The following is a 26,177-nucleotide window of genomic DNA, read 5'->3' as shown; positions in this document are numbered from 1 at the left end:
GATTGTGAACAATGTTCTGAACTTAAGTTGGTTTAGTCTATCAAACACTATTGTAACCAAACCACCCTTTTATTTGTATTAAAAAGTACAGTTTGTGACCATTTTAAATGGCAGGGTTCAAGATTTATTTGCCCATCACAGTAACGGAGAGTGTGGTTGTGTCCAGATTGTACGACTGGATCGCACCATGGAGCAGATAGTGTTTCCTGTGCCCAACATCTGCGAGTTCCTCACCCAAGAGTCCAAGCTGCGTGTGTACTATACCACAGAGCGGGATGAGCAAGGCAGCAAGATCAATGACTTCTTCCTTCGCTCTGAAGACCTCTTCAATGAAATGAACTGGCAGAAGAAGCTGCGAGGTACTCAAGAGGCTACTGGTAACACGAACACCGTTCCCTGTGCGTTTTTCTCCTCAACTCTTTTATTTATCTTATTGTATCCTGGTTTACACTCTGTCTTCTTGCCATCCCTCCAGGCCCCTGAGAAACCTCCTCCCTAAAGCCCCTTTCACACATACATATACTCCATAAAGGTTATGTTACTTCAATATGTGTTATCATGTGTGAGCAGGAAATGGAGACATAATATCCCTGCACGTGACTCTGGCAATCCGGCAAGTTGTAAAATTTTCCAACGCTTCCTATTCACCTCTTATGCAAACCAAAAGCAATAACATGCTTCACAATAGAGGAAAAAAATGCCTGGGCCGCCAAAAAAAGCTTCTTTCTGATGTAACAGTGGAGAAGTCTATATTAAAAGTGGTAGGGCAGGAAATATAAAGCATTGTACTTCTCCTTTGAGTGTTTCTTCGGCGTCTGACACTGAAATTGACAGCCAGCTGTGATAAAAACCCCACAGCAATAAGGGGAAACACAGCCACACATTAACTGGAACTCCAGGATCTCCAAATATGGCAACACAAACATAAAGTGTAATCATACGCACAGATGTTAGACCATCAGGTCCAGCCTGTAACTTTAAGTTTCAGTTGTGCCAACCACAAAACTCTCACATTTTGTTCTCAGCAGTTGAGCAAAACAGGACTGAAAGAGCCAAACCATCACATAATCACACTAAGTAAAACTTTTGTCTGATTCAAATAATAATAAAAAAAACATTTTGGGTGATTTGACACAACCTATGCTGCCTGTAGTTGCCAATCTGTACATAAGTAGTCAAAGTATTCAGTTGTAAAATCACCTTTAAAATCTTTTAGCCAGCCTTTGTCAGACTACTCCACATTCATCGCTGTCATCCTCGTCAAGTAGAAAACAAATCAATTCCATCTGTAATGGTCAAACTAAATAAATTGTCACCAAAGTCCAGCAATGTTGCAGATTCCATGTATGAAAGGGGCTGCACTCTTAACTCTGAACCCTGGAGGGATGGAAGTGGAGAGAGCATGTAAACCCTGTTAAGCAAGTTATCAACGTATTTAAATTACAATACAAGTTAATATAAGTTAAAGGCTAAGATGGTATAACACAGTATGTTCTATAAAGATGTAAAATTATGTTTTTCAGCCAGGAGAGAGTGATGTCAGCTCTGTGAGTGTGATGTTGTGGGTGATAAAAATGACAGTTAAACCCTTTTTTCACATTGCGAGCCCATTCACAAAAATTTTACTTTGGAATTTACACATGGTTCCTGTATTCCTTTCGCCCATATTTAGTGTAAGGAGATTAGTGTATCAGGTTCCTGAATTTGGATTTCTGGAAACAGAGTACACAAGTAGGATTTCAATCAGTAAGCTGGGATTCATGTGTATCAGCCTTGCCAAATTTCTCTACTTTGGTCTCGTGCTACCATGAAAAGTAAATTTGGATCTTAAACTGAATTTTACAGCGTGAAAGATTGATCAACTGGTGTTTGAGAGGTCACACAAGTGTAGAATGTTGATTTTTCTGGGAAAAAGTGTGACGGCTGTTCTGAGTCTTTAATTTAAGTTATTTTATGGTATTCCTGCTTTAGTATAAACAAAAATAGGACAGTCAACAGTGAGCAGGGACAGGATAGTGGGCAGAGAAATGACATGTGATGAAGATTGTTGGCTGGATGCCAACTGAGTTAGGATGCTTCAAGTCTGTTCCATCTTAATCGGATTACTGGTTCGACCTGTTGACCCTGTCACTTTGAGGTCATGCTCAGTCACATATTCTTTACTTCTGACATGGCACAACCTTGCTGAGAAAAATCAAGGCAGTGTAGTGGACACAGGACAGCCGTCGAATCAGTTGAAAATATAGTGAGTGAAACTTTCAAGAGGAGTCTCATAGCCCTCATTTTAAACTGAAGATTGTTTTTCCACAGTCGAGCATACCTGAACACCACTTTGAATTTGTCCTTCAGCAGGGCAGGTCCCTGTTGACCCCCTGGCTGATTCTCTGCCAGCTAATTGCAGTGAAGTGATGGTTCAGTAGCGTGTTGTGGCCTCTCTCATTGTCAAGCTTGAAGGAAGATGGTTTATCTATAATGTGATTACACGTGAAGACAACCCCTGCTCTCCTATCCAAATGAATCAGCACAACCGGAGACCATATTGTTCCGCTGGTGTTAACCACTTGACATGAATACCGTGACTTCTGTTGCTAAAAGTCCCCACCCGCAGTTCTTCTTTTTATAATGAATAGTTGGGCCCAAAATAGCGTCGGCCATGACACTGATCTGCTGACCGAGGTCTGGATAGTGTGTGTGTGTGTGTTTGTGTCTGTCTGTGTGTGTGGTGTGTGTGTGCATGGGCAGGTAAAAGTATAAACATGCCAGTTCATGTGTTTGTACTCTCCCAACAGTAGCAAATCCTGTATTGTATGTGAAATGAGCATGACAACTGGTTTTGCATACTTAAATAGATTTACATTTTGCCTGATTTTACCCTTTAAAGTGAATCATTTGATTACAGTTTTAGGGCCTACAGTGGCACCTAAAACCACATAGACTCCTTCTGATTGTGTTTGATTTATGTGTTTCACCCCAAACGGAATACGTTTTCTCAAATCACTTACAAGACTTCCCACTCAATTTAGGAGTGATTAAATTGAAGGTTTAGTTAATAAAACATGCCACAAATGTTCTACTCCAGTGGAGAAACATTACAGACATTTGACACTGAGCACAAAAGGACATTCATCAACATGGTGGATATACAGTACATAGGGGTCCCATCATTGTCTTACAGCAGCTTTGACTACAGTTAATTACTGTTAATTTGATATATTTTTCTCCCCTTTGGTGTGAAACACTCATTATTAGATAAATTGTGCATGGTGTATTGCGCCTGCTGTCACTGTGCAGTTCAATGACCTGTGTTCGCTGCAATACACTGCCCTCCAGCTCAGCCCATCCTGTACTGGTGCTCCAGGAACATGTCATTCTGGAGCAGCATCTCCTTCAACCTGGCTGTGCTCATGAACCTGCTTGTGGCCTTCTTCTACCCTCTGGAGGGTGTCCGTGGAGGTCAGTCTACTGAAGTCTTCACCTTCTTAAACTTTCTCTTTCCTTAAGCCCAGCAACACTTTGAAAACAGCAGATTGTTTAATGAAGCCCTGATAGTGACCTTGTTTTTGGTTGTATGCGCACTGTGGTTAATATAATGGTTGTGACTAATGCAGTGGAAGGAAGTAGAAGTGAGTGGTATAAACATTAATGCCATGGGTGAGACAGGAGGCATAGATTACCATGCGTCGCTAGAAACCTGTATGCCAAAGATGAACAAAACAAGAAATTGGGCCATCGCTTATTGCACTGCAAAATTTAGGGTTAGTGTTGCACCCTTGCACGTCTTGTCCTCCAGGCACAAACAATGATGTAGTTAATGTACTCATCACACATTGTGACCCAATTAATTATTGAGTTAATGCCAATATGAATTAAATTTCTTTTAGGAATCACAAAGCAGTGACAATCTTTTTTTCTCATATTTGGAGAGGAAATGGCATCGTGTTGACCAATTTTGAAAGTTTCCGAAACTAATAAACTGACGTGCACACACACTTTCCACAGTAATTGCCACGTGTGAAAATGAGCAGAGCTCTACCACTTTCTTTCTCTGTCACTTTCTCCTCAGTCCGTGTCTGAAAATGACACAATAAACGTAAAAATAAGATTTAAGCCAAAAGGGGAACTCCTATTTCACACATTGTTAAGTGTGTTTACAAGTCTTGTAGAGCACGACTGCCATAGGTGTAGTGCTGCCAGGGTGCACTGGAGCACCACTCCACCACTTGTTTTTCCCTCCAAGTGAGGAAATAAAATGTTCACAGTTTGCAAAATCCGGTTGAAAAGCATATACATTTTAAGCGCTTGAAGATCTAACCTTTACCAAAGTGTCTGTCATGCAAGAGAGACAAAAAAATTGAATTTTTTTGGAACAGCTACAAAGGTAAAAATTATTACTTGGCAAGTATGAATGTAATCAGATGTTTTGGCTGATTGCCTCATTATATTTCATCATGATGAAGGCAGTCTACCATTTAACCATGTGATCAGTTATAATTGACTAATGCAAACATGCCACTGTAGGAACACATAACATACTGTACCTATGTGTGTGCACGCCTGAGCGCACGTCATATGTGGGTGCATGCGTCTTAGGTGCTCTTCGATACTTAAACAAATAGCACTTCACCTGACTGAAACACTTTTTTAACTGTCCATTTTAAGTCCAACTCTGTTACAGAAGCACATTGCTAAACTGGCTGAGTTCTCATATAAGGACTTTTTGCTCTGCCAGCTTTAAAAAAACCCTGAAAATCTGAAGTTTTCATGAACAACACAAATTTTTTTTCAATTTGAGAACTGACGGCAGGAAATCAGGATGGAAAACATTTGCTTTCCGACTGGACACATGATTCCTTGAATGCCTCCTGATTTGAACAGAGCATTCACATCGGTTGTAGTCATACATGTATTTATAACAGTTGGCATGTGATCCAACACATATGGTAAGATGCATTATTAGGGATAAGTGTGCACAGGACTTTAGAAAACAGTCTGTGCTCTCGTGCCTGTGGTTTGGGTGTAGCCTCACACCTCCCTAACCAAAGTGAGTTTCACCACAAGTGGAGGTGTGATGAGAATGTAATCCTAGCTGAAGATTTGGATCTCAAACTGCAGCGCTGTCAGAAAAGACCAAAACAGATTTGTTCGTAATAAGGTCCTGACCTGTTTATTGATACTGTAGCTTTCCTGAGCTTGACAGGTGACTTAACATGTTATCAGATTTCTAACTTCATTCTCACACTGCTCTTAGTTTGAGTAGTCATATCTATATGTATCACTTCTAGTAATAAGATTGTGTCTGTGTGTGTACAGACTTACGTAAATACTGTGGTCTCCCCATGGCGCCGCTATCTCTAGCAGGAAACATAATACCACGCTACTGCCTGTTTAGTGTGAGATTTCATTAAAAGTGACTCTTACCTGATAAAAGGCAGATACACAAAATGAAGAGTGAAAAGAAAGATACCAGACCTCTTGCTTTAATCCACAACATTACGTCCTAAACAAAACTGCTGTAGATCATGTCAAAGATTCACACTTAAACTTTCTTCATGAATGCAAGTTTTTTGCCTATTGCATTGGTACAGGATTGGCTGGTGTCATTATAAAAGCATTTTAAAGGAATTCTAAAATTACCAGTATGAGACTTGTAAATACTTTTAGCATTCGAGTCAAAATTATGATTGGAAAGTCTCTGATAAATCCAGCTTTGCACTCGATAATAACAAAGTGCCTGAAAACCAAACATAGCAGCCAAACTCCATCATACAAAGTAATTCAGACCAGTTAAATGGATTTAATATTATTTTTTTCCAATACACACTATTTTCAGAAGTTCCACTCAACATACAGACATCTTGAGTCGACAAATTCTGTAAAAACACGTAAGTCATAAACACCATTTTTTTTCCATATGATGAGTACGCAGCATCAGACCCTCATCATAAATAAGATCCCACTCTGAGAACACATAAGGGAACTCAAGTCTATAAAAACTTTGCTGGTTCTCAATGAGATATCGATTTCAAACAAACAAACAAAACATAAATATCAATGATTTGCCAACCCTGAAGCACTTCAGATGTCAATGTAATCTCAAATATATTTTAATGAATATGTATGAAGAACAATCCTCCAGCACTCCAGTGTAGACAATAGAAAATGAACAGAATCCTTCGTATAAGATAAACAATTTTATCAGGAATTCCAAAACAGCAGTGTTGTCCCCTTTGTGGGATCTACATATTTGACCTTGTTCCCCACACCACATTAACCCCTGGTCAGTCTAGTTCGGTCATGCGGTCCCTATGTAAAGATTTAGGGTTGGGAAAATGTGGTCTGGTGTTGGGTCACAAGGTGCGAGGTAATGAAACCCACGGGGTATTCCTGCTGTTGACAGCAACATTGAGAAATTGTAGCATTGATAGCTCAACTCATTTGAAATAATTTAATTTATGATTTGGTTAAAAAGCTATCTATAAAAAATAAAGTAAGATGTTATTGCAACTAATAGTATGTTAAAACTAGTTGGTAAGCTATCAGGAGATGAATTGGTCAACTAAAAGTAATGGGTAAACTGTTGAAATAGATCAGTAAAAGTAATAGATAAATGGTTTGAACATCCAGCTTTTGCCACTCCATGTAGTTATAGTAGAAATTCAAACTTGATCAACCTGAACTAAACATTGACACCTCAACTGTATGAAAGTATCTTACATCCTCTGTTACATCCACTTTTATATAATCAATAGTTAAATAACATCCAGTTAGAGATGAATGCAAATAAACACATTTGGAACATAAATGTTGGCCCTGATGAAGCGGTACTTGAATTCATCGGACCGGGCTGGAGGGAACCACTGGTCTAAGTGATACTAATTCCTGTAAGACGGGAGGTTTTCCAACAACCATAAGAATGAGCAACAGACATGAGCATTATTTTAAGTACAGTTTCAGTTTTTGTTTGTTTTGTTGTCTCTTATCCCTTTCCTTTTTTTCTCGGTTCTCCTTGAGGCCAGTATTTGTGGGGATGTGAAAAGCCGCAGCCACTAAGGCCTGCATTGTTCCAGCGCAGAGTAGCAGAGAGAAGACACACATTGTGATTCGCATAAACTTTCAATTGTTCTGTCTGGGGTCAAACGGCGAGGTCCCTTTTGTTTGAACTTCCTCACAGCAGTATAGAAGAGACAAAAAAAGAGGTTGTTAGCTTAGCTCTAGAAACTCCATGTGGTTTCCAGTGTCAGAGGTCTTCTGAGAGCTTAACGGTCAATCCAGGACATGCCAATGTTGGCCTCAAACTGAAGCCACTTGTCAAGCAAAAAGACAAAAAAATCCCAGCCACTGTTAAGCTGCAATGGGGAATATTTAATGTTGACATGAATGCACACACACTGTCTCCTGGATTGATATGACCTCAGACATCTCTTGTTAATATTCAAGCCAAGTGCTTGTAAACTGAATTAACCAAATTACTCTAGTGAGCGACATTTGTACCTAATTTGCAGATTGTACAGTCAACCTTAACACCATACAACTCCCTTAAACATTACTGTATCAGCTGCACACCTGACTCACATGTTTGCAATGGATGGTGGTTTGTTTGAAGAGAGACTGTCATTGGGAACATTTCCCAGTACTGGCCATATGTGCTGAAGTCCTAGAAAAAAATACCTTTATCTCCAGTTTGTGCACCCTATGTGGGTTAATGCTAGGGTTCAAGTCAGGTGGGTGTAAGTACCAGAGCCTCAAACCAGCCAATAATCAGACAAACATATCCCATCTGTAAAGTTAAATCTCCATTATGTAGCATACATCAGGCTGTGTGTTTTTTCCTTTTTCCTTTCTGAATGTAAGTGTTTAAAGGTCAGTTTATCTTCTAATAGCTGCAGAGTAAGCAAGATAGAGAGATGAATGGTCTGAAGCTGTAGGTGTGTGTGATGTACAAGCTGCTGTGTCTGGGTTGGCTGCCAAGTCCGAGCGCCTAGGCGACCGGTTACGATGCAGTACCTAGGACCATCTCTGATGAATTTTTAGTTGGAGCCAAGTGTATTTTTAGCCAACCGGGGGGGGTTATGTAACGAGTACCTGTCATGTGATCTGTAGATGGAGAAGCGAGAAGAAGGAGGCCTCAGAAGGGAGGGCATGGAGGGAGATGTTCAGAGTGGTGTTGTTGGTGCGTCGGTTAACAGAAAACCTGGCTGAGGAATTTGATTAACATTAACAATGTGATGCAGCCTCTCTGCTACACGCTGGTCAGGAGTTGGCACTGAGCGAGCGCCTGGTGAGAACATGATAATGCTTTGCTGACGTACAATGCTTGATGTGGAATACATAACTGTTGTGTAAAAACCAACACACACACAGGCAAATAGCCCTGCTTATACAAGGCCAAAACTACTGGTCCATGTCATGAATGAAACCACTGGGATATCGTTACACTTGTCTGGCTCTGGCTCACCAGATGTAGATCGGTATAAGTCTGCCACTGGGTGACTGGCATTTTCCTCCCCTTCAACTATCTGCATGTCACAATTTTAAAAATCCCAGTCTCTACAGGAAATCAACAACAACCTATAAATTAGTAACCCAAGCACTTAAAATGGCAAGTTACAATTAGCATAACGGGGTTGCTAACAATTGACGCTAACATCAACAAGCTGGAAGCTGTTACCTTTCCTTCTGCAGGGATTTTGCTATTTTAACACCAGGGCTCGCTTCCTCATATGCAAATTTTCAACCAAAACAAGTTCCCCCAAACACCATTGATGTGTTGCAACAGCAGCCAACCTGTGATGACCCCCTTTTCCCTTCAAAGAAGCTTGTGTTGTGATTGCGTGACTCATGTCTTTGCAGGAAACCAGAGAAAAAGGCCTTTTTAAAAGTCAGTGTGTTCAGCGCTCAGCTCTGAATTTCTATGGTTTGAAGTTTAGTTTCTCTCCAGTGACCCTGTTTGTACTTTAATATATGTGCTTCATTTTACTGTTTCATCATGTTTGCCTTCAGCTGTTTCAAGAGTCATGTTAGGTTACTGCTGGTGAAAACCCAACATTTCCTGGTTTCGCGGCTTCATAATAAAAGCTTTTATATAACTAAAAAACGGCAGACTTTTATTGTGAAGAATTTATAGGAAATTAAATGTGTTTATTACCAAATTAGCAAATCATCAATTCTTCGATCATACTGCGGGAAGTAAGAGTATTTACGGGGCGGTGTTTAGCTCAGTTGGTTGAGCACCCGCCCCATGTGTTGAGGCTACAGTCCTCACTGCAGGCGGCCCCGGTTCGAATCCCGCATCGAGTGGCCCTATCCTGCGTGTCATTCCCCCCCTCTCTGCCTCCCATTTCCTGTCACTCTCTGTACTGTCCTATCCATTAAAGGCATAAAAGCCCCAAAAAATATACTTAAAAAAAAAAAGAGTATTTACAGCTGCTTCTTTGACAACCACTCTAGACAAGGCTGGCTGAAGTGCCGAGTCAAACAGAGTCAAGTCGAGCCAACACATGTGAATGGAAAAGCTCCAATGGAGCCAATGAATTACACATCCTCCAAAAATGGTAGATACGTCTCCTTCAGTTTCTTCATCTGTCGTCCAACTTGGTCATTTTACCTCTATTTCATGAAGACAAATAATCACCCAATTGTAAAAGTTGTGTATTTGTATGCATGGTGACCTCAAAGGTAAAGAAGCTCGAGAACTGAAAAACAAGTCTTGCTGAAAACATTGCTGAAAGAGCTTACTTCATGAGTGGAAAGGCTCACAACTCTTCCTAATGTGACCTTCATCCTCAGGTACCCTGGAGCCCCATCTGTCTGCCCTGCTGTGGATGGCCATGCTGGTTTCTCTGGCTATCGTCATCGTCTTGCCTCAGCCTCACGGCATCCGGGCACTCATTGCTTCCACTATACTGCGCCTGATCTTCTCTGTAGGCCTGGAGCCCACATTGCTCCTGCTGGGGGGGTTCAATGTAAGCGCGCACTCAGAAAGGCTGTGAGCAGATTTAGATGTCAGATTTAGATTTGCTTTATTGCCCAGTAGATGTTTGAATGGAATTTGTCTTGACAAAAGGTGCAGTCACATGCCAAATATTGACTAAACATTAAACATTAACTTGAATGCTTACTTAATGGTAGAGGACTTACAGTATGCAAAACCAGCCCTCAGCCAGATTTTACATTCAAGTGGACATGTGTGCTTACTGGTTTAACAGTTGAGGTAGCATTACAGCTGGTGATAGAAATGTCACTCATAGCTGTTAGGTGTTGATGCATGAGCCAGGCAGATTCAGCAACAACATCCACTTTATTTTTAACCGACTGAGACTTCTCAGCTTGAACATTGTGTGCACTATGATGACATGGCTGCTGTCTCTACATGTGGTCTCTGTGGTGTCCATCGTTGTGTAGTTATGTAATAAGGTCATTTTCCTGATGAGCTACGTTGGGAACCGGGGAACCTTCACACGTGGCTACAAAGCCATGGTCACAGATGTGGAGTTCTTGTACCACCTGCTCTACCTGATTATCTGCAGCCTGGGGGTCTTCGTCCATGTCTTCTTTTACAGCCTGCTGGTACGTGAGCACACACAAAACATTCAATCTGAACCATACATGGACACAGACACTGTAACACACAGACACATGAGATAAAGAGACAAAAGTAGGATTTAGATGCCATTAGATTGGTCATATAGTGCACATATACTCCATCAAAATCATTTAACCAAGGAGATTAAAGTAAAGGCAAAGATCCAAATAAAAGAAGTGTCCTTTGTCTACTGCAGCCTTTATTAGTCCATATCTTTACATTTAGAGACACTGTTCTCTTTTTCTTGCACATTTCCCACACACAACTCTGACTCCTTCCTCTTCCTGCAGCTCTTTGATCTGGTTTACCGAGAAGAGACCCTGCTGAACGTAATAAAGAGCGTGACCCGAAATGGCCGCTCCATTGTTCTGACAGCCGTGTTGGCTCTTATCCTCGTCTACCTCTTCTCCATTGTGGGCTATATCTTCTTCAAAGACGATTTCATCTTGGCTGTCGACAGGATACCCAACAAAACACTAGGTACGTCGAAATACAGCGTTCTTCTCTTTCTCTTCAGGGACGAACATAAATTACTCGCCCTCCCTGAACCAGACAGTTAAGAGACTGAGACATGGAGTGTTTTTCTCCAGCACGAACACACACATAAACTGGATGTCTGTGAAGATATTGCCTTTAGCACACACAACAATCTGTGTGTATAAAGGATGAAGGATAAATACAGATCACACAGTTGCATAATATCTTGTGTCCCCAACTGAACAGAGCATGGAGCCAGTATGGTGGGAGAGTTCTTCTCAGGTACAGTGTGCCAGAAGGAAAATGGGGAGAACTGTTCAGCAGAGACTGTGATGGATGGTAGGTTGACAAAAGTGAATGGTGTGTGTGTGTGTGTGTGTGTGTGTGTGTGTGTGTGTGTGTGTGTGTGTGTGTGTGTGTGTGTGTGTGTGTGTGTGTGTGTGTGTGTGCGCGTGTGTGTGCGTGTGTGTGTGCGCGTGTGTGTGCGCGTGTGTGTGCGTGTGCTGCAGGGGAGGTGGGCAACGGGGTCAAAAAGTTCTTTCAAGTTTGAATCCACATGTTTGTTCCTGCATGTCTCTCAAGAGATTCCTAAGTGTTTGTGTGTGACTGTGTGCTTATGTCCGTCTGATTGTGTGAGTTCAAGCTTGTATGTGAAGGTCTTTATGTCTTTGCGGTCGTCTGACACAGCCAGAGGAGATTCGTCCCACTGAGCTGTAAATCTGGGCGGCTGGGTGGTCATGGGATTGAATCTGGTTGGGCCAACTGGGGGCTTTTAGGAGGCAGGGTGAAACACCAAGGGGTTTAGATCTGTTGTGCGTCTCAGGGTTAGGCCTAAGACCTCATGTAGGGGCCCAAGGGGTGAGAGGTCAGGGATTAATTACCATTAGGTACAAGCAGGTCGATGGGTCCACTCAGGGTTGATGCAGAGAGCTTCTCACCGCAAACAACGAGTTCTTGCAAACCGACTGACCTTGATGGGAAGAGCCTCCAATCAGCGATGAAAACGTCCCCCACCTTAAAATTGATCAGCCAACCGTGTTGAATCCTCAAACTGCCTGGGGCCTGACCTTGTCTAGACTTCCCTATCCATCACCTCAAGGCTGGCTAATGATCATAGTCTGGTGACTTGGTCTTGTGTGAATAGATGCCCTCACAGACCCCTGATGATTCAATAAACCAATTGCGAGTATGAAAGAGGGTATGAAATGAGGGTTCAAATGTGTCTGTTGTATATTGGATCTAAGGTTTTCTATTTCTAATGGAGCCTTTAGGCCTCATTGACTGGTAACAGCACTACAGCTGACAGCAAACAAAGTTTGATTCAGCCTGTACAAGAAGGTGACTAACGCTATTGGTGTGTCTCTGTAGCGTCCATCGCCATCCAGCCGTCAGCGGTGGTGATCGAGGACAAGGAGCGAGCATGTGACTCCTTGCTCATGTGCATTGTCACAGTATTGAGTCACGGCCTCAGGAGTGGAGGAGGGGTTGGGGACGTCCTGCGGAAGCCATCCAAAGAGGTACCGAGCACAGGAACGCAACAAGGAAGAAAAATCACAGCTTGAGTGTAAAAAGCTGTATCATTTGATTTTTTTGTTCCCCCTTTTGACTACAATCTATTCAATTATAGTATATTTGATCATCTTACCACTCTGATAACCAAATGCAGTAGACATCAAATAGGCTTGCACAATCCCTTACTACACACACAGATTCAATTAAGTTGAATTAAATTAAAGTGGATGGAGAACACTGATAAGAGATGAAGGGGGCATTCAAGTTTTAATGAGGCCACAATTTTATTTAATTAACTCAAGCTTCCAAAAAAGTACAGAATAGATTTGACCCAAAAAGCAAAAAATAGAATGTTTGGCTACTCTGCAGTGAAAGGCTACTGCATGAGAAAAGATCTGCTCTGCTGTTCAGTCATAGACACTACATAACTCTGAACATGCCTGAAAAAGCATTAATGGTACTTCATCCAGAATGAAGACAAGGTTGTACGCTGCCTGTCAGCTCAGCAGCTTGACCCATAGAATAAGAGCATGACTCGTACATACTTACTGTATATAAACCTCACTTAGCCTTACATTCATGTGAATTCTACACATCTACACAATGCAAACCTTCTTACGTACAATTGGATAGTGGAGGACACTAGCACAGCAGTGCAACTAGATATAAATGGGCTTTACAATTACATGAACATAGCTTTCCCCTCCCTAGTTTTCAGTAAAACTTCAGATATATTTTAGCAATTACTTGTGACATCTCAAAGCTTTAGAATAGTTTCTATTCTGTTCTGTTTTCAAAATTAACCCAGATCACTGTCTGTATATGTGGAGAATGTGATTCTAAGCTAAAAATCTGGGATACACATTACTAAAGAAGAAATACTACAAATATTAGTAACTTAATGTGTATTTAGTGGCTGTCCCTCAGCCTATAAATATCTGTCTTTCAGTTGGGTCATTCCATGGCAACTTGCCCAAAATTAAAAAATGTTCCCATTTCATGTAAAAGTTTTCATGAAAAGCCATGACATTAACTGGGAGGTTTCTCAGCTAAATCAGACATCTGTAATAAATGGATAATGAAAAATTGTAAGCCTAGATTTGAGAGTAACTGAGTTATAGTTAAATATGGCCCATATTCCCAGTGTGACACCAGCTGATGTTGCTTGTTCTCACAAGTTTTCTCCTGTTTGGCCTCAACAGGAGCCCCTATTCGCAGCCAGGGTGATCTACGACCTGCTCTTCTTCTTCATGGTCATCATTATTGTCCTCAACCTCATCTTTGGTGTCATCATTGATACGTTTGCTGACCTGAGGAGTGAGAAGCAGAAAAAAGAGGAAATATTGAAGACAACATGTTTTATTTGCGGTGAGGAAATAAGTGAAGATGCATTTTCATTGTTGCTAATGTTGCTCTCCCTTTGTTTTTACCATTAAAGCCATTCTGCCTTCTCAGCAGTTTAAGATACAGTGGAATGTGACTCATGACCTTTGACACATCTTTTCCTGTCTTATTCCAATCATAGCTGTATAGTAGTCGTACTCCCTTCTTAGAACTGAATAAAGCGGAAATGCTTCACAGTTCATTTGAGCAGAAGCTGCAATCGATACTTGAGGCACTGCTGTATAGTCTTAGTCGTGCTGTACAACAGACAGCACACAGCAGGTGTGAATGCCAAGGCTTGCAGATGATGAAATTTAAGAGAAATCTAATGAGTGGTCTGCTCTGAGCCTCCTCTTGTATGCGGCTGCTGTGCTGCAGCTTCGCATCAGGCCTCTGTGCAACATGGGGGCTGTTTTTCTAGGTAGCATAAACAACGAAACGCCTCCTCTTCCCAGAATGAATGGTTAGTCATGGCAGGTGCTGCTGTGGAGGAGGAGTGTTTCTTCCTGTTGTCATATTTGTCTTGACCATGTTAGACTGTACACTCACTCAGACGCTGGCCTCATCCATCACTCATCAGTCACTTATTGGCGTTACATCAGAACAATCATTGGTCAGTTGTGGTCATTATACTTCTTTATGTGCTAAGGGTTTTTCCTGTTTTGCAAATGCACTGCAAGAATATATATCTGACAAACAATCCATGAACATTTATAACAAGTCTTACCTCTGACGTTTTGTCTGCCCATTCCCTTGTGACACCATTTCCTCTTGTTTTTACACTCATCCTCATTTAGGTCACAAGAATGATGATGTCATGTTGCCACACCAGTGAATTTCTTAACTCTTCCAAAGAAATGAGTGCACTGTGTTTATTTGGTGTGTGTGCTGTTGTCTGTGTGTGCGTGTGCATGCTTCTGCATGTCTGGTTGTATCCTTTCATTTTTTTCTAGGTTTGGAGAGAGACAAGTTTGACAATAAGACGGTTACCTTCGAAGAACACATCAAAGTTGAGCACAACATGTGGCACTACTTGTTCTTCATCGTCCTGGTGAAAGTCAAGGATTCTACGGAGTACACTGGCCCGGAGAGTTACGTGGCCGAAATGATCAGGGTAAGGATGTTGTCACGCACAAGCATTTAGCTTTTTAGCTAAGTCCTACACAACAGGGCCTATTATAGGTAAATTTAGAGAGTCATGTTTAGAACAAATTAAATACACTCCCTGTAAACAAATCATCAATTCTACGAACTCCGCTCATTTCAAAATGCAACTCTGCCCCACCTTGTTTGTCACCGCAGACAACAATACAAATGCGTCAGAGACTACACCTGCAGAAGTGCCGTGCACTAACTACATTAGCTATAGTTGAGGTTAACCTTCAGTCCTAAACAACACTGTAGGAGCTGCACTGCTGCAATCAGATTTATATAGGTTTGGACACAGTTGATCACTGCAGCCTTTTTGTTTCTCTGCCCTTGCGATGGCGAGCATTTTCTTTCTTGTGTTTTCTTTTTTCTTTTTTCACCTCATCTGTCCCACATTACCAGGACTGCATTATGTAATCCCTGCCTTCATGACCTTGAATTCTTCCAAAGTATTATCACATCAGTCAGCTTTTTGAATAGAGAATTAACTTTCAGACAGAGGCTGCCACTGACATAAAATGTGTTAATCCCCTGAAGCAGCCATGCCTTGCTAAACACACACACACACACACACTCAAATACACTCACACAGGTTTCACCCTGCGTATCACCTCATGATAGGCACGTAGACAGCCAGAACATCGCCTCAAGTTTTTTTGGTTAAGGATATCTCCTTTAAAAATAATGTTTTGAAAAGTGAATGCAAAACATTTAGAATAATTTGTTGTCTTGTATTTGATTTGATTCTTCTATGACATATATTGATTTGTGTACTATACTTGGAGAAGTTTTCTTTATTTTTCTTATTTTTTCCATGTTAAGACAGTGCATCTAAAACTAATTAAAAAATAACTAAACTAAATAAAAAACAAAAGAAATGCTGTCGCAGTATTTGAGTTTGCCGCTGCAAATACGAAACAAGAACACTTCAGATACACACATGCACTTCCAATCTGCCTCTTGTGTCACAACTGATTCAACCAGACCAACTGTGTGGAAATTTTTCGTTAGAAAATAAAAACCAGAAAGAAAATGCTTGATTGTTTTGATTGTTGCATCATACTCTTCGGCTGTGAGCAATTAGAAAGCATTTTAACTGCCAAAGGAAAGCCCCTTTTTCTGAAGTGGTTGCCTCCCTGACGCACTTGTGCTGCCGGCAGTTTCTGACACAGTTTCTCTTTAGACGCCGTTTACCCCACTCTGCTACTTTTTGCCCTGATCTGCTACAATCGGTCTTGTGAGGAACCACCTGATTTAGGATTAACCCCCATCCTCGCTCCCATTAACCTCGCACCCCGCTGAGCCAAAATGAGTTTGTCAAGGGTGCTGGTTGAAGGGGCGGGCTGAGCAGAGAAGCGCAGCACACATGGTGTGAACGACCCCAATGACCCATCAGCTGACCCAGTCATCCTTAACATTAACTCTCAGCTTCACATGCAAGTGCGGGGCCTCCATGTCTTGTTGTCTTAGTCGTCAACAAAGACTGCAGTGTTCGCAGAGCTTCTCTCAGACAAGACATTTCTTACATCATTCATCGATATAATCTTACATCCTTAAGTTGAGTAAGGTTGCATGCAAGAAATACTTTTTTTTACTGGTACCATTTTTTTTTGTTAATTACTTTTTCTCTACTAACTGTTTTTAAAAAAAAAGATTTTGGGGTTTTTATTTGTTAGTGATAGTAGAGATACAGGCAGGAAATGTATGGAGAGTGAGAGAGGACCGTCATGCAACAGTAATTCTTTTTTGATAAATCAAAAACAAAAAATGCAATTGCAAATATACAGTTTACAATGTGTAAATAATTGAAATTGAGCTTCATTCAGAGTACAATAGCAAGCACTTCCCAAGTTTTCTTTGTACCATGAAAGTTTACAGTAGCACCAGTAGAGGAAAAAGAAAATCAGAATTATATAGTATGTCTTTGTGTTTTTTGCCCATCTTAAGGAAAAAGCTCAATATACTTATCTTGCTGTATCAAGCCACATTTTTCTGACACATTTTTTATCTCTTTAAGCAGCAGCATTTGAGACTAGATTTGTACTGTTTTTGTTAGCAGATTTGTTTCCTCTACCGAGGCGGTTATGTTTTTACATGTGTCCATTTGTTGGTTAGTTGGTTGTTTGGTTTGTCAGCAGGTTGATAAGAAAAATACTGATTTCCACAAAACTTGGATGGAGGATGGGTCTCAGCCCAGAATAGACCACGTTAACTTGTGGTGTGGATCCAGATAAAGGGTCCGATCCAGGGATTTTGGTTAATTTCTCGAATATGCATGGCTCTTGACACAAAATAAAAGCAGGTGTATTTAGGTGGCTATTATTTATGAGTGAGTACAATTTGATGCAGATCCAAATAAAAATCCAGATCTAGCAGATTTAAATATGTTTTATTTGATATTGGATTAGGCTTGATTAAATTAAAGGGGACTGTTGGGTCTTGGCGGAGATATGCACTCCAAATTTTTGGTTATTTATTTAGTTACATTCCATCACTTCATGTAAATACGTGTAAGATAAGTACATTTATTCAAGTATAGTACAAGTACCTCAAAATGGTACCTAAGCACAGTACTTAAGTATTTCCATTTTCTGTTACTTAATACTTCCACTCCACTTTTACTATATTTATTTAATAACTTTAGTTACTAGTTATTTGCTTTGTCTCCAAAGCAGCATGTTTATAAATGAATTTATTTTATCAGCAATCGCATAAATAAAACAATGATTCCGGTTATCAAAAAAATGCTGAATTTCTAGTAATTGAGCAGCTCGACAATCTATTCATACATGTAGATATATGTGTCATTTATTTCTACTTGTACTTTTGATACTCAAGTACAGTTAATATCGGATACATTAAAACTTTTACCAAAGTAATATTTTTACACATTATCTTTACTTTTGCTATGTATGACTTCAGGGTACCTTATAACACTGTTTACATGTTATTTGACCCAGACTAATTGTAGCATAGCGTTGAGTAGTGATTACCATAAAGATGGTCACAATGCATTATAAATGTAGAAATCAAACAAAAACTGCTAAATTAATCAGATTAATTACTCCTAATAGGACTAAATAGTGTTCAAATAAGGTATTGGTTATAAACCTCTGTAACCTTTTTACTTCCTGCTATATTTTATGCAGTTGATCACAGATTTATCTCACAGTATTTACCCGTGACTTGCATCAGAAACATGACTTGTAGGATCAATTTCTTCAATCTGTTGTGCCTCTCTCCCACTGTGTTTCGATTTATTTGATGCTGCAGTAATGTGGAAGAAGTAACAGGACAGAAGGGGGGTGTGTAGAAGTCAGACTACTCTGACAATGACTGGGACTGACGTCAATGAAGTGAGTGAAGTGTCACATCTAAGGTGTAAAGACATGATGCTACACTCACAGTCATCGCCCTCATTCTTACTGCGCTCAACACTGCAGGATGCCCCGGCTCCAAAAGCTGATTTGAAACATTCAAAAGCAATAAACATTCACACCAGTTATTATCTGAGCATAGCAAAATATGCTCAAAGCATATCAGTGGATGTGTGGATGTGATTATTTTTTTGGTATCCATTTGCATATTTGTCAACTGAGTGGGCTGTGAGCTCTTCAGGTGGCTTGTGGCATGACTGTGACGTTTTCTGTTGCTGTTTTAACCACACAGCATCCTGTTTCTCTGTCATGGCCTTGCGGTTTTAATAATGAAAAATGCACTTCCGTCATTTCCATTGAACGGGCGTGATGTAGAGTCTTAAATTCGTGGCTGCACTTCTCAGTTTACTGGAAGTGCTTTCATTTGTAAACACGGGATGGAAAGAGGGGCAGGCGGCGTGTGAAGTCGCCAAACAAACATAAGTGTGCCTTTGGCTGGCAGAAATGAGGACACGTCCTGTCATGTTGAGTTCATATGTTTTTTAAAGCATATGAGCAGAACTGAGTGTGAGTGTGGGAAACACTGGTGACAGAAAAATATGTGTGTGTAGGGTAGGAGGGGGGCAGGTGAACTAGGTAAACACAGCCTCTGTCTTTTTGCATTCAGGAAGTGGAGCTTGCTCACAGCAGTCGTCTCTTTCAGAATGAGTGTGTGCTCATTATCTTAGTGTTGCGTGATTCCCCTCGGGCTACCGTCTGACCCAGGCATGGTTTGTGGTTCACATGGACACCTCACTCGCCCCTATGTCTCCAAATCAACCACTGAAACCAGGGGACTTTTCCAGACCAGTTCTTTGACGCTGCGCTGTGACCTCAGTGGCTACGTAGCATCCTCCCTTTTCATTCATGCAGAGTTAGAACTGATGGTTCTTCTGGTTGAAGGCACATGACATTGACATGGCTGTGTAGGCAGTAAAGGATAAACGTAAATGCATTACCTTGACTTGAGCTCATTTGGAAGCAGGTTCAGCCAGAGCACAATAACAAAGGCATGTGGTGGTCAAGTGTCGGAGGAGACAGAAGTGTGAAAGAATGTAGCCGACTGCGCCGTTTGAACTCAACAACCCCTGAGGTGGCAGCTGGGTTTCACGTCTCTGCCATTTTTGCGTATGTGTACAAGTAAAGTGCATCAAAATGACCAAAAAATTACATATCATAATACATAACACCTACCAGTTTTATTTTCCATTATTTAAAAAAGGAATGCTACTTCTTTTCGTTTAAGTTGTAAAGATTCAGTACTGGCTGATTTGGACACATGCGGTTACTGGTGCCATCAACAAGTTTGGTCTAATACTACAGGTCCCAGAATTCTGCAAACACTTAGTGGAGTTTTTTTATTAAAAAAAATAAAAATATCATGCTAAACTTCTGTGACAAATTTGTTAAACTCCTCATAAAAAACATCCAGTGTTTTGCCAGTTGAATGCTTTTAATGTGAAGGAGCTGCATAGAGCTCTGATACAGCATTGGGAGAATGAGCAACTAACAGTGAGGCTTACATCAGCGTAACGCTGGATTATGTGTGTGCATTGCTTCTTGTGAATCCCTCGTATGTGTGAGGGATATTTGTATCCAGTATAGGGATGGCGGACTTCGCCGCGAACAATGAAGACTACTTTAAGGATGCATAATTACTGAACATAAATACATTCAATGGCTATTGCTGAAAAATATACAGTGACAAATACGGCTGCAATGATTAATTGAAAAATGTAATAAATTGCCAGCTATTCTGATGATCAATTGATAGCTTCAGTAATTTTTTTAAACAAAAATGTCAAACACTTGATGGATCCAGCTTCTTAAATGTAAGGATATGCTGCATTTCTTTGTCATTTATGATAGTAAATGAAGAGTATTGGAAGCAATGTGAAAACGTCACTTTGAGCAATTTTCCCTTCTTTTTTTTTTTTTTACTTTTTATAGAGAGAAAAATAATCTATTACTCGTGAAAAAAATTGTCAGATTAACTGATAATGAAAATAATCATTAGTTGCAGCCCTAATATCGAAAACAGGATGATTTCTGAACATCTTCAGGATTATGACCAACGGAATGTTTCATTTGTTTTCTGCATTATTTTATCATACATAAAACAAATTAATTATAATAATTAACCAACCAGTAATGAAATCTCTTTGAATAATCCCACACCTCCCACTATGTACAACTGCCGTATTGCTCTTATCAGATATTGCTAGCCTAACATTTCACACCATCAACCACACCTAAACAACGTTTGTGCCCAGGTTATGCCAAACTTCAACACTTCAAACTTCAGAGTATTCTAACAATCAAATAATGCATCAAAGGATTTGCTGTTGAAATACCTTTTCACTGGCATATTCTTGAATTGAGTGCACTCACTGGCAGTTAAAAGCTCCTTAAATTCTGACTTTGCAACAATTACTTCAAAATAATGAGAGAACCGATAAAATCAATACATTTCACCCTGATGTTTCGTGGTTGTGGCTGACACCTGTAGTAGTACAAGTGTCAAAGATATCGTTCATGCCAGGAGATACTGTAAAGTTAAAGATTCCAACTCCCCTCCCCACACACACACACACACACACACACACACACACACACACACACACACACACAACACTGCATCTAAATCAGCTCCTCAGCTCCAGCTACTATAGCCAGTGTACTTGATTTCAGCACTTAGTGAAACGGCTTATTACAGCTCTCATCTGTGGCTCACGGAGCTTTCAAGAGCTGGGTGTTTATCTCAGCGCTGCATGTGAGGGAAAGTCGTTGAAGTTTGCCAGTTTTGTCGTGTGTATGGAAAGACTAGATTTGAGGGAAACGAATCACTGATACGTGAACTGCCTGTCCCGGGTGATTTCAAGAATGCCCTCATATCCCATGTGATTGTAAAATGGAAAGTCCCTGATGATTAACTTGACTCCGCTTTAAGAGTAGGCTTCAAATCACTGCACATAGCCGGTGGTGTAATGTGTGAAACATTTTCAACTGCACTGAAAGAAAAAAATAAGACCAGCTTCTTTGAGGAAATAAATTCAGTGAACAATAACCACTTCTTAGAAAATTGGAGCAGAAAGTACCAGTAATAATCCGGTACATCAGTTTCATTATGTGTTGATGTGCAGGCCATAACCGTTCAGACCTCTGTTTACCAGGACCACAACTTGGATTGGTTCCCACGGATGCGGGCCATGTCCTTGGTCAGCAGCGACGCAGACGGGGAGCAGAACGAGATCAGAAACCTGCAGGAGAAGCTGGAGTCCACCATGAAGCTGGTGTCCAACCTGTCAGGGCAGCTGACAGAGCTCAAAGAACAGGTTTGTTTCAATAACGTGAAGCACTGACAGACACAAAAGCAGAGACGTCATGGGGAAAACATGAAGAGTGAGAGAAGCATTTTTCTTAAGATGTGGAGAGAAGACATCGCTCAAGGTTTGTTTGCTCTTTAGATGCAGAGCTCACTGAATGCAAAAGGTGATGAGTCATAGTTCACAACACGGCTCATGAGGCTTTCAACCTGATTTTGTTTGCATAATTGAGCAGCAATCCATCCGAATTTAATTATTGACCTGTTTACTGAGAATGGAGTTTTTATTTCTTATTTATTTACCGATAAAGCCTTTCTCGACAATAAGAAAGGCAAAGAATTCTCCCAAAAGTGTTTTTCATTAGACTAACTCGTGAGATAGTTGTTCTGTAGAAGAAAATTTTGAAAAAGTCTGTTTTTAAATTCCACGTAGACTTAACCACTGAGAGAGAGTTGCGTAACAATACATTCTGCTGATATTGCGTATCAAGGAAAATAATTGCACAATTGCTGCAACCGACTGTTTCTAGTAAACAGAATTGTAAAAAAATGTCTTTACCCTTGAAATGAGAACTATCTGTGAGGAAGTGAATGTTACCGAGACATTTTGACCCAGACAGGGGGAAATGATTATTGTGTTGCTAAAAGCTGTGAAGGGCACAGAGGAATAAGTCACATTTCTGTCCATGTCAACATTTGTAAGAAAAAAAAACCCCCAATGTCTAAGTGTCAGGTCACAAAGTTAAATTCTCATTGTTTTCAGGAAGAAATTATTTCATAGTAGAGCACAAACAGGAAAACTGTGGTACAACCGTTCTCTGTTTTGTGTCATTCCAATGAAAATTGGCTTAATTAGAAAATTATAGTGTAAAGAAAAGCCAGCATTCATCTCCCTACTGAGTCTGAACTGTCCACTTGAAGTGCTTGAATGATATTTTTCTTTAACTACGCAGAACTATTTCTCCTGGAACACTCATTACAAGACCACTTAGTCCTCTCACTTGTAATATTGTTGTGTTTCAGTGTTGAGATGCAAATCAGTACCTTATGTTTAAAGTTAAGTCTTAGCAGAAACCCATTCTTATTCCTGTTTGTATAAAGGTTAACACCTGTGTAATGACTCATGCACTTTGCTTAATCTCAGATTTCTTCTGACTGAGTTTCAGTATTAGTAGTTTGTATTCTGCTGCCTTCGTCAGAAGACGGCGCAATGTGAATGACGAGGCTGGCAGGATTTCAAACGTCTTTCAGTTCAGCAGGGTGCAGAGTTTGTGCAGCGTTTGGTAGTTTCTGTAAAGTGATATGAAAGAACGAATCGATGCAGAGAGGCTGCCGGCATATTTAGCAGAAGAGGACGTGCACGCCAACAGAGGTACAGGTGGGATGATTTTTTGAAAATATCTCTTTTGTGTTTTCTAGATGACAGAACAGAGGAAGCAGAAGCAGCGGATTGGCCTGTTGGGACACCCTCAGCACATGAACGTTAACCCTCAGCAGCCTGCGTAAGATTCAGCCGACACGGCCCTGCAGCAGCTCGGCGTCGGCTGTGAATGTGCAGTCCTCCCTCCAGAGGTTGCACACAATGTGAACTGCACTGAGTGTGAGTGTAACTTATAACAGTAGGGAAACACTGTAACATAGGTAGTCATAAGGCGATGTGTAGCTACTACCCCACGCACGTGTTACTGCTAACGGTAACACTCACCCACCTCGTTCTGTTCAGTCCGGTTGGAATTGGTGCCAAATGTTTTCTATGTAGAAATAAATTGGACTTTCAACACATGGCCTCTACTGGTTGAACTTGAAACAAGATATAGCTGACTGGACAGGAGGAATTAGTCCCATTTGTTTTTCATTTTTTATTTCATTTCATGTTTTATATTTATATTTCTGACATAATGAGCAGTATTAAATGTCTTATTTTTGTATGTTGTGCAATATTTTAACTTAAATATGCAACCTCATCAGTGTGTGGATTTAAGTTCCATCAATCATGTCTTATTAAAAAGCGTGGGCCAATGTTTCTGTTTGTACTTTATTGCCACCGGATAAAATAGGGAGTAGTTTTTTTTCTTTACTTACGCAAGTATAGAGATAATCTTTAATAAGCTGGCCTTCTCAATTTTACTTTCCTTTTATTTCTTGAAAATGTGCATATTTCTTGAGTGTCAGCTACACTCAGTAGAGATAGTATATTGTGTGAGAGCAATATATACAGATAGTTTTCTTTCACCTGTTTAAATCCATTGGTGTCATATGTCAGTGCTGACTTATTTTATGATAAATTTGCTTTCTTATTTAATTTGGATCTAATGGACATTTAGATTGTTTGACTTGTCAGTCAAATATATACTGTATAATTTATTCCGGGTCACTCATGCTATTACAATTTGCTCAGGAGTTGTGTAACTTTTTCTGTAATATTAGCATAATTTCCAGTTCTGCAGCAAACTTGTTCCATTTGTGCCTGTTTTTGTCCTCATTATAAAGTCTGACACAAGTTTGCTGAGTCACAAACTTTTACGTTCATGTTGACTGAGATGTTTTAGTTGGATTTCATGCTACTGTTAGAACGATCCCTTTTTTTTGGACTACTTTGTGTACATAAAGTTTGTTGCTTATCTTTGCTTTTGTATAGAAAAAATGAGATGGAGAAAAAACGGTTACTCATGAATGTTAAGATAAACTAAAACTCTAAGTACTGTCAATTTGTATATTAAAGTAGAATTATTTATTAAAATTGATGTAATTATCCTTTACAACCTGTTGTGTGTCTTTGTTGTTGAGCTGATATTATAGGATGAGAAATTATCCACATAGAGTAAATCATTAATGTGCTTTATTGTTTGGAAAAAATGCCTTTGCCTCAGAATGTATTACACTGTTGTACACTGTCACCTATTCAGCCATCAGTGCATCTAAGGTAACTCATTTCTGTTAATACTGATGCTACTACTAATGAGAATGTATTGCCATTTTTAGTTTAGTAGCTATATAAAGGCAGTAAATTAAATGTATTATTAAAAAATAATACAGAACACATCATACTTCATTGTACGGAAATTGAGGGAAAGCCGTCCGATACGTATCCTGTGTGTGATGGTTGAGTCACAACTATAAATAACACCTGTTGACTAAATATGATATATTCCATGATTCAAATGCAGTGTTTTTCATTTCAAGAATTAAACTAGGCCACGTCCTGAATTAATCTTTTGGCCTTGATTGAAACTACTTCTGTCAACTGGAAACATGCGTGTCTAAAAACAGCAGTTGTCGACAGCACAGTACAGTCCCCGAGTGGAATGTGTGTAATTGGGTGGATATAAAATTGCGTACATCCTCATTATTCAGGGGCTTTCTTAAAAGATTCTCTGCATGCCAAGTATTTATCAAGCTACTTTCAGTCCAGCGAACAATTGTGCTTTGTGTATGACTGAGTATGAAGATAAATGTGGACAGTCAGGAAACTGATGTCTGGACATTTTCAAATTCAAACCGATGCAAAACTACGCAAATTGTTGTGCTTCACTAGAGATCAGTTCTTGACTATGTGACTTTCTTCAAGCTTAGATCTTCAGTGGAATGTGAGAAAACAAACAGTGAATCAGATTAAATCTGCTCATACATCCTTAACAACTGTAATGTCCTTTACAAACATGTTGCAGCTTTAAATGTAGGGTGAAGTGGTGCAACATGGGAGCTCCACTCAAGGACAAAAGAGTTGGTCTCCAGTACAATTAGCAGTGGAATAACACTTTTAATTATTAATATCATCGGTACATAGGCAACATTTGTAGAGCCAGCAGTGTCCCTGTTTGTAGTGCTGTGCTATACGACACTTCACAGTGAAGATCCGCAGTAATGGAAAGTTACTACATAGACTTACTTTCATATTACTACGCTACACTCCAAAAACAAATATACTAGAAAAGGCCAACAGTTATTTACCAGCTAAGTCATTTAAAAGTTACTTTTTTTGGATCAAGATTTACATACATGAAATATGATATATGCTCCATTGTTATTGAATAGACTACCCAACACTAATTCTATATAGACTGGTTAACATTAGCTCTGACACTGCAGCTCTGCAACACAGTATAAGTTACATATTGATGGATCAATAATAATAAAATGATATATTTAGATAACACATACATGGGCCATGTTGTGCTTTTACTAAGTAGCCTACTGCTACTAATACATTTTCATTATTGCAATGGAGTAGCCTATTTTTATATTGTGGTCTCTAACATGTAGTGTAGTGTATTAGAGCACTGGCAAGAGCAAGACCCCCTCACTGCCACCATCAAATATTTCTCTCCTGTGG

General features: G+C 40.0%; 1 protein-coding gene across 1 annotated transcript in view; it reads left to right on the top strand.

The window, feature by feature from the left end:
- The window catches only part of itpr1b (inositol 1,4,5-trisphosphate receptor, type 1b), a 96,824-nt gene extending 72,218 nt beyond the window's left edge, over positions 1-24,606 (top strand). Inside the window, exons 51-61 of the mRNA XM_073468456.1 lie at positions 167-398; positions 3,331-3,453; positions 9,787-9,962; positions 10,402-10,566; positions 10,873-11,062; positions 11,306-11,398; positions 12,428-12,576; positions 13,774-13,939; positions 14,908-15,068; positions 21,693-21,854; positions 23,264-24,606. Of these exons, the coding sequence (XP_073324557.1) occupies positions 167-398; positions 3,331-3,453; positions 9,787-9,962; positions 10,402-10,566; positions 10,873-11,062; positions 11,306-11,398; positions 12,428-12,576; positions 13,774-13,939; positions 14,908-15,068; positions 21,693-21,854; positions 23,264-23,350 (1,704 nt within the window). The 3' untranslated portion in view covers positions 23,351-24,606. The remainder of the gene's footprint in view (positions 1-166; positions 399-3,330; positions 3,454-9,786; positions 9,963-10,401; positions 10,567-10,872; positions 11,063-11,305; positions 11,399-12,427; positions 12,577-13,773; positions 13,940-14,907; positions 15,069-21,692; positions 21,855-23,263) is intronic.
- Positions 24,607-26,177: the final 1,571 nt, after the last annotated feature.

Source organism: Pagrus major, chromosome 6 (genome assembly GCF_040436345.1).
Source record: "Pagrus major chromosome 6, Pma_NU_1.0".
In the NCBI taxonomy this organism is placed as follows: Eukaryota; Metazoa; Chordata; class Actinopteri; order Spariformes; family Sparidae; genus Pagrus; species Pagrus major.
This window is presented reverse-complemented; position numbering and strand designations above follow the sequence as displayed.